General features: G+C 40.8%; 1 protein-coding gene across 1 annotated transcript; it reads right to left on the bottom strand.

Annotated features, from left to right (window-relative positions):
- Positions 1 to 833: 833 nt before the first annotated feature.
- LOC139942514 (monocarboxylate transporter 12-like) lies at positions 834 to 4,928 on the bottom strand. Its single transcript, XM_071939368.1, has 4 exons — positions 4,838 to 4,928; positions 4,027 to 4,170; positions 1,275 to 2,117; positions 834 to 961 (listed from the first exon to the last, which is right to left on the bottom strand). Exons 1-4 carry the CDS (start codon positions 4,926 to 4,928, stop codon positions 834 to 836), a joined length of 1,206 nt encoding a protein of 401 aa, XP_071795469.1.
- Positions 4,929 to 9,672: the final 4,744 nt, after the last annotated feature.

Here is a 9,672-nt window from a genome sequence, read left to right as displayed (position 1 = left end):
GGCTGGTCATTTTCTAGAGGATTTTTGGAAGTCCTTCATGTTTATTTGTTAGTCAGCTGGTGCATGTTTGCTGTTAGTGTCCTTTTATTTGGTACGGGAGCAGAAGCTTTTGCTTCACCTGGGCTCTTGGTGTCCTTTTTCTAATAAATTGTGAAACTTCCGTGTAAACTAATAGCTATCTTACTACTTCTCTATTAGGCACTGCCTAATCACTGCCTGGCAACAAGAAATATCATCGCATTCCAGAGTGACAAACTACCCAAACCCTTAACTTAGATCCACACGAAGCTGCTCTCATCAAAACACATCCTTTATCAAATAATACACCAAAAAGGACTGCAAAAAATTCTGTCTCATACCACACACAACTTACTCCGGAGTGGAACCTTTTACCAGCGTCAGCAATGGGTGCGTTCGTTATAAGCTTCCCTGGGTCATCCCCGGTCTGCACCGGTGCGTTTGAACAGCTTTTGACGTGATTCCAGGGGCTCACCCGGGTCTGCCCCCAGTGCCCTGCTTGTGGAGTGGGTCACTTGGGGGCTGGCCACAGGTAAACGACGTCACTACGAGAGGCAGCGGTGAGTGGTCGTTCGTTTAGCTCTTGTACATGTCAGGGGCTCACCCGAGTGAGCAAACGCGGAGAAGACCCATCAGGGAAGCAAAACGAACGCACCCGTGGAAAGTCACGACCCTGGACAAATTCAAAGCTATCACGGCTTAACTTAACACCAAGGATATCCAAACCCGTGCCTACCCATTCACAAGCTAACTTGCATTCAACGCTACCAGCACTATACTACACCTGCGTGACTATAAACAGCAGAAACCTTCCATCAGGGTATGGATGGACGGCGTCTTTGCAGCCAAACTAGAGCGAGTAGAGCCACCACAGTGAGAGAATGGACACTTCCCATTAGAGTGAAAGCCAAGGTATAGCTACCAAGTGTATCGTAGATCAACCCTAAGAAAAATGAGATTTTCAAGTTTTTAATTGGTAAAAATAGGAACACGGAATGTTTTTCACTGCGAAAATGCTAACTTTACCACTTCTGGCACTAGTATTGATAGTGTAGTGTATTGAGTGTTATCGACATATTAACTTGGCATTAAACCCCAGCGTTGCAAGTGGAGCTCCACTTTAGGTAACAATACAGCTCCAGACCTTTTCAGTGCATCAAAATACGCCCTCATTGCTCAGTCCATCTCAGTCCCAATGAATATTTTGATAACGTCAAGAAAGTGAGATATAAGGAATATGCTGTAATGACACTTACCTGGAAAATACAAGGATAAGATCCTCGACACACCAGCGATGAGTCCATTCCATCCAAGAACGAGTCCCAACTGATTTGCACCAAATATTTCTATAATTACGACGTCAATTTGTATCACTGGAATGGCAAACGAGTATCCAAAGATGAAAGTTCCTACACAAGTCGGCCAATATGATATCAGCCATGGATCAAGGGCATAATACACAGACATCATCAATAGTCCAATTCCTAACCAACCTTTGTTGCCAATAACGTGAAATTGTTTGACCAACGCACTTAGAGTTGCATGGCCAAGAAATCTGCCGCTTCCAAAGCACACCAAGAAAACGGATGCGTCTGTTTGGGAAAACCCCTTGGAAACAATGGCGTATGGTACAAAGTATATAAACCAAGCTGTGTACATCATCATCCATATGTTCAGCATGAAGACCATAACCCAGAAGGATGTTGAGGAGAGTAAACTAGTCCCGAAATTCTTACTGATGAATGTGGAAACACTGTTTAGACAAGATCGACAACGACTGTTTGATGCTGGTTCTCTATCACTGATGTCCCTTTGTTCTTCGTCTACAGTTACTGTTTGATATTCATCTTTGTTTTTTATTGCGGCAGGTTCTTTCATCAAAGCTCCACAGACGGCAAGATGGGACAGAATCGCACCAAGTAGCAGCATGGTTCCCCTCCAACCGTAGACATCCAAAAAGAATTGCGTCAAAGGAACAGTAGTAAAGAAGGCAAGAGAACCCCCGATACCTCCTATACCAAATGCCAATGTATAAAATTCACTGAAAGAACGACCAATCACGTCTTTTGTCACTACAGTTGAGACACCAATTGCTGGCCCTGGTGAAAAAAGGGTACATGAATCAGTCTTAGTTTAAGTTTTATTAAACTTTACACTGGCATAACAGTAAAAATATCAAATCGATACATAAAGAAGCAAAAAGCTAAACAAATACCAAGCCAGTGGGTGGCGAGGAGGAACAGGTGACCAGCACCTCTACAAAGCAGTCCTGCCACAAAGAACGTCGGATAATAAAAACCACCCATCCCACTGTTAATTATAAGTAGGGGAAAGAAGGGTGGAAAATGGGGCGCTTGAAGGCGGGACTTACAAATACAGACAACAAGAGCAATGGTAATGTCTTCTTGTGCTATACAGCATAATTTTACGTACAGTGCAATTGCTAATCAAGTTTCTAACTTCGCAGGGCAGTTTTGAGAGAGAGAGAGAGAGAGAGAGAGTGGCTTCGGACATTTTTGCATATGCAATCGTGTCCGGGGCTATGCACAAATGACTACGTGTCTGTTTGCCCGGCGACACATGACGTATACAGTGTTTTTTCAACAGAGGGCGGTTTGAATGTAAACATGGGTCACATCGTCTATAGTCGCAAATTGTCCCAACTCTCCCAATATACGGCTCTGGGACGGGTCAACGGGGACTGCCGCCAGCGAACTTCGAATGCAGGTGAACTTGGTGACCTCTATTGTGACCTCAACTCCATTGATGACTATACAGTGTGGAGATTCTTACGGTTAAAGGAACACGTTGCCTTGGATCGGTTGAGTTGGTCTTTGAAAAGCGTTTGTAACCGTTTGTTATAAAATTAATATGAGTACAAAGATGCTGTAAAAGTAGAATACAATATTCCTTTTACCTTGTCGACTAACACGGTCGGCCATTTCCAAGGAGTCAAATTTTTGACTCCCATAAATGGCCGACCGTGTTATAATAATAATAATATGACACTGGTAAAGCGCAAACATATCCACCTAAAGAGTAGGCGTTCAAGGCGCGACAAAGAAAAACAATGAACAAAAACAAGATATTTAAATTAAACTGTGTAGTTGTAGGCAATTACCATGAGGTAGGTTTTGAGGGTAGTTTTAAAGGAGTTGAGGGATGAAATAGAGCGAATGTTGTGAGGAAGGCTGTTCCAAAGACGAGGGGCAGCAATACGGAAAGATCTATCTCCCCAGGAGCGATAAGATCTCCGTTCAGTCAGAAGATGTTGACTTGCTGAACGAAGACCATATCGACTGGGGTTATAAGGCCTGATGAGTTCAGATAAATATGACGGTGCGGTACCATGTATTGAACGGTGGGTTAAGATCATGAGTTTGTAAATGATTCTAAATTTAATTGGAAGCCAGTGAAGATTGCATAAAGTTGAAGTAACATGTGAAGAGCGTCGAGAACGTGTAATTAGGCGTGCTGCTGTGTTTTGTTTTAACTGAAGACGGTCGAGTTGTTTTTGATGAATACCATAAAGAAGCGAGAAGCGTGTTAGTTCGCAAAGTAAAAGGAAAACATCTTTCCAACCATCTGCATCTTATAACAAGCAGTTACAAACAAACAAACGCTCTTTTACCAACTCGTCCAATCCAAGGCACGACATGTTCTTTAACAAAACTGATTAAAAAAGCAAGTAGTCACTCTAAAAAAAACTTGAAGAAGTCATTTTCACACGTGAAAGAGTCTTTCTTTGTCCCTCAACATCTGGGCCCCATTTCATGGAGCTGCTAAGCACACAAAATTGCTGACATTTCTTCCTTGATAAAAAACAGAATTACCAACCAAATTTCCATTTGTTGCACATTGCATGCTTGTTACTCAGCTGTTGTTTGCTTAAATCTTGAAAATCTCGTGGAAATTTGGTTTAGTACTCCTGTTTTTATCAAGGCAAAACATGTCATGCTAAGCAAGTATGTGTGCTTAGTAGCTCTATGTAATTGGGCCCTGACTTACCACAAAAGAGAGTGAGGAGGATCCCTATCTGATATAAACTGGATGCAAATGAAGACGCTATCAGTGACCCACCGACGAGTGCTCCACTCACAGTGACCACAGCTTTCGCTCCAAATTTCTCTCGCAGTGGAGAAGCTAGTATAGCTGTAAAAACAGTGCGTAAATATTTTCACTTTATATTACCCCGGTGATGATTACAAATCTTGCTTAAAGGCAGTGGAGTGGACACTATGGGTAATTACTCAAAATAATTATTACCATAAAACCTCACTTAATTACGAGTAATGGGGAGAGGTTGATAGTATAAAACCATGTGAGAAACGGCTCCCTCTGAAGTGACATAGTTTTCGAGACGGAAGTAGTCTCAACTGTCTTAAACCGGATTCCACATTTTACTTGTATCTATACAGACGCATAATTTAAGAACTCATTATGACATGAAACCCATTTACAAAGTCTAATTGAACACTAGCCAGCTGGGCAGTTCGTAAGACTTTCCACAGATCCAATGTTGTGTCTCTTAACAGGGTCCTTTTTCGTTTTGTTTTTCGAGTGCACCATGGTTTGAAGCGCACCGATGAAGAACTCCAAACAAGGTGTGTAGGCCCCTATATACTCACGAAACACTTTGAGTGTTCAAAAAAAAGAAGAAAAAAAGTGCTTTCTTTTCAAGTTTGCAGTGAACGAAACGGCCATTTCGAGTGCTCGAAATGATCTAGCCACCAAAGGACTTTGACTGCACGAATTCCATATGCTTAAGCCTTAAGGATTGATTTTGCAAACTGGCTGATCGTACTATTCAATAACTTACCTGAAAACTCTATACCGGCGTCTATTATAGCAATCGTCCAACCAACCACCCAGGTTGACACGTCGAATTGTTCATGTAGAGTTTGTAACATCACGGCAAGACCCTTTAATAAACTCATCCACACCACCCATGTTGAAAATAAACCAAGTGCAGCAAACCACCCAATAGAGCCGCCATCTCTATAGGTTTTAACAAGCCAATTCAAAACACTGTGCAGAATGCCTCCCATTGTGTCAATCCCGGCGCTATTAAACAGGTTTAAAGTACTTTTTACATTAAATTATTTAAAACACTTGCCAAACAACAACAACAACAACATCAAAATAACAACAACAACAATAAGAACATCAGCAACATCATTAACATCAACATCAACTTCACCAGCAGCAACAGCAACCGCAACCGCAACAGCTGTGGGGGGTCATCATAATAATGGGTGCGTTCGTTTAGCTTCACCGAGGTCGACCTGGGAAAGCTAAACGAATGCACCCATGGTAGTCGATGGTCTTCCGGACTTTACTCTGTCGGTTCGTCCAGTTATTGTATAGAGAACTATACCAGCTACTGCAATGACCTTATGTTTGGTTTAGCCATGGAAGTAGAAATATATGACGAATGGCGTTTTGCTACAAATGGATATTTGTTCAGGAACCACAATTAATAGACCTTTCTTTTGTTGATAAACAAACAGCCTTGTTCAGTACAACATTCCTCAATCAATATAATGTTAGCAAAGTGATACCCCAACAAATCAGGAATTGGGGGGCACAGCCAAGTAAACACAGCTTGTGTTAGGGAGTGCCCATAGCAGAATGTTTTAACAAAATTCAAGATTTCTGCAAACTTTCCATTAAAACAAAATACCTCCAATTGTTTTCAACAAAATCAACACAATGTTTGAATATTTGTGTAACATTGTTACAAACAGTAGCGATCCGTTTTCCAACCTGGGTTGGCGAAAACTCAGGCTGTGACGTTGCAAAAGAAAGGTATTAACTTGTTAAAAGTGACACGTTAACAAAGGAGCTGGGTACAGTTTTATGTTTAAACAGCCAATATAGAATGATCTCAAATATATAGATATTACAGTTATCTTATAGCTGGAGTCCATAGGAAACATTAACAAAATATAACGAGTCTCTAACCTGACGTTAAAACATGGTAAAAATGTTTGTTTTTTTCCAGAACGCTTCTAGCCAAATTTCTGAAAAACGCGGGGTCAAACAAACCTGCGCGACAAAGGAATCGTGACGTCAGTGGCGGCTATTTGGTGTGGAAATTAGCGCCCTCAGTTTGCCAAAGCTGGAGAACTGTGTTCACACACAATTAGGGGAATATCGTCACTGGCGTCAAGAGGTAATTATAATAGATAAGCCGTTTTTGACTCTCGGCTGAAAAAGCCGCGCGGCCGGGTGCATTTTTGACTCGAGTTATTCGTTACTATATGCAAATTTTGAGAGAAAACCGGTATCTACGATGTCTACCTGGCCATAAACAGGTAACAGTTGAAATATTGAGATCATCCTTTATTGGCTCTGGAATAGAGCAATGCCAATCCGAAGTTGGGTTGGGGGGGGGGGGTAAAATATTTTGAAGGAACAAGGGTTAAAATATTTTGAAGGAACAAAAGTATATATCACATTTTCTAAAGACGTATACGTACGCAGCAGAGCATTAAAACGTAGCGGTTCCGAAACAACGGTTTTGAACAGCAAGTTGTAAGCTATGGCATATTAACCTAACATAGCTTTATAGCCTGCATACTGTATACGACTATTCACATAGCGAGCTATCGTCGAGTCTTATACACACCGCATGGCAATATATGGTTTTGATGGTTGGAACTTTATACACAGCCAGGGTAAATACGTACTTGCCACTGAATTACGAAAGTCATGTAAATATACACAATTAAATCAGTTGGTTTTTACCCACTAAAATGTTCTCAAAATTTCCTCAAACTTTTAGTTGAAACTGTGTTTAATTCAACAATGTTTCTTTCCAGTCTTAGTTTACCATTCATTTAGTGGGTGTTATTTCAATTTATCACATAATGTTCCATTAAAAGAAAACTTACAAAATATTTTAACGTGATTATATATCGAGAAACTCATAATTTGCTGACTACAATTTGAAAGACATTCAGAACAGAAAAGTCATGTACAATTTGTATTAATAAATTGAGTTTTATCACTTCAGTTCGTGAGGACTCTCAGAAACTTAATCACTTCAGCCAAGTGCCCAGAGAAATCAAAGAAGACAACTAGTTTAGTCGTGGGAGGGGGCAAACCCAAGAGAGTTGTTCAACGGGAAAACACACGCAATCAGGTAAGGGCTGATGACCCAACCCACAAAGTCCCCGGCTGGATTCGAACCGAGGACCCAGAGGTGGGAGGCAAGGAAAGATTTACCACTACAGAATAGACCAGCACGACATGTCACGCCATGTTTCACTCCTCTTTCAGCATTCAGCAACCCCACTGGCTTCAATCTTCACAAACCTAAACCAATTCAAAACGTGGACTTTTATTTTGAAATGATTCGCCATAACCATGGAAAAAGGAATAGGAGCTCCAACGAACTGCAAAGCCGCAGAGTAACAAAAGAATACCCTGACAATGCCCCCGTCTAACCAGTGAAAAAAGATAGGAGACCTCCAGCTGGACGGCCGATTAACGAGCAGAATTAGATTTCTTTGTACAGAACGTGCGGTACCGCCGCTCTGCACCGTTGCCTTCGTGTAAAGTTGAATCATTGGAGACAAGAATTGTGAATACACACGTTTTCATCTACCATTTGTGGTGTTTCACTGAAACATCATGGCATATTTTTTCATTTTTTCCGGTCACTAGCTGTGGTTCAATAACGTGGGTATTAGCACACGAGAGTGGTTGGTATTCATATGAGTTTTTCGATTTGGTGAGCACAAGTGTGCACAATTTTTATCAGGTCTCAAAAAAATTGTATTTACAAAGCCATGTTCTCCAACAAAGGTTTCCAGTTCCACACACTGCGCAGCACGCAATCTAGAAATGGTCCATACAGTCGATTAAAACATATAGTTATTCATCATTACGAATTGTTTTGCTGTCAAATGAAGAAATGCAAATTACCTCAATGAAAATGCATGAAGGTATTATTTGTAGATATTTTTTCCCCCTAAATGATGTGACCCCGATCCTCGCAAGTGACCCGGTTCCTTCCGTACCCATCAGAGACACGACCATACATGGAGCAAGGGTCACAACCCAAGGTCACCACTTCAAGGGACAAACGAAACAGGTGCATAACTATGGTGGCCCTGAAGGGACACAGCCAGTCGTGAATATTTTCGCGACGTCGTATATTTATTCACGACAAGTCGCGAATATTTTCGCGACGTCGCGAATATTTTCACGACTAGTCGCGAATATTGTCGCGACGTCGTATATTTATTCACGACAAGTCGCGAATATTTTCGCGACGTCGTTAATATTTTCACGACTAGTCGCGAATATTTTCACGACTAGTTGCGAATATTTTTTACGACGTCGTGAATAATTCTGCGACTAGTCGTGAATAAATTCGCGACTAGTCGTAAATATTTTTTCCAGTAGCTTGAGTGTGTAATTCTTACACGGCACGCGTAGAGAGCCAATCTATGACGATTGTAGCCACTCGGTTATGTGTAATGGGCCCATGTTTTATCCAGTAGAATTGTTATCATAGTTCGAAAAAACAGTGTCTGATTTTCATCAATATTTCGGGGGTTTTCAAGGTTGAATTGCTCCAAACCCAAATAATTCTGAATGCTAAAGGGATTAATCTTTCAGTTAAACTTGGTGGGGGATTACGTGATGCGTTGCACCCTGCTGTGACGGAACGAACTCGCGTTTCAAGTTGGAAATAACAACGCAAATTGCTCTAACATTTCAGGTAAAGATTTTCAAATTTATTTGCTGAAATTGTCAACACATTATAATTAAACTTATCATTGGGTTGTTTGTAAAATTTACCTATTGTTGATCCGACTACGCCGGGGTTAAAAATAGATGTTTTCATTTCTTAAAAAAAATAGTTGTTTTCATGAGTGGGTGAGACGTCGCACTTTTAAAAGTAAGTTTTTCTAGCGTTTGTGTTTTTCAAAACGGGTCGTAAAATTTATGGTGTCAAGGTCATCGAAAATTACATATTATTTTGGAAAGGAAGGTCGTATGGTCATGATTTTTATTTTATTTAAAATGTTGAGATTTGCTTGTTGGGATTATTATGATATAAACTCAAAAATAAAATGTACTCGATATTCATCATTAAGAAGGAGCGGGTGACATATAACGTTATGTTTTATCTGAAGAGTGAAAGTGCCAACGTTTATTGCCTAGCATAGGATAGCCTACTCCTACTAAAGTACTAGTAAAACTATAACGTTAGGCCTAGGCCTACCGTAAGGGCCATACGTCAACGTTAGTTTTGTTTAAATAACCCACCATCGATTTGCAAGAGTCGGAATTCTCCTCCGGATCCATCATCATCGTACGGGACAGCTTTTACTTAGTCTTACTAAGAATACAGTAATTACACACTCAAGCTACTGAAAACATATTCGCGACTAGTTGCAGAAATATTCACGACGTCATGAAAATGTTCGCGACTAGTCGTGAAAAAATTCGCGACTAGTCGTGAAAATATTCGCGACTAGTCGTGAAAAAATTCGCGACTTGTCGTGAATAAATTCACGACGTCGCAAAAATATTCACGACTGGCTGTGTCCCGTCAGGGCCACCATATATAACCCTGCAATCATAATAATACACAATCACTTGAAAAGGTAATCGGCAGTACCATAGTACAATCAG

Source organism: Asterias amurensis, chromosome 1 (assembly GCF_032118995.1).
Source record: "Asterias amurensis chromosome 1, ASM3211899v1".
In the NCBI taxonomy this organism is placed as follows: Eukaryota; Metazoa; Echinodermata; class Asteroidea; order Forcipulatida; family Asteriidae; genus Asterias; species Asterias amurensis.
This window is presented reverse-complemented; position numbering and strand designations above follow the sequence as displayed.

Excerpts from the sequence above, each read along its gene's own strand:
- LOC139942514 (XM_071939368.1), bottom strand. The coding sequence starts at position 4,928 with ATGTTACAAACTCTACATGAACAATTCGACGTGTCAACCTGGGTGGTT. Across the intron at positions 2,118-4,026 it reads CCTCCTCACTCTCTTTTGTG|GGCCAGCAATTGGTGTCTCA; the intron begins GTAAGTCAGGGC and ends TTTTTTCACCAG. Across the intron at positions 962-1,274 it reads CTTATCCTTGTATTTTCCAG|GGTTGATCTACGATACACTT; the intron begins GTAAGTGTCATT and ends CATTTTTCTTAG.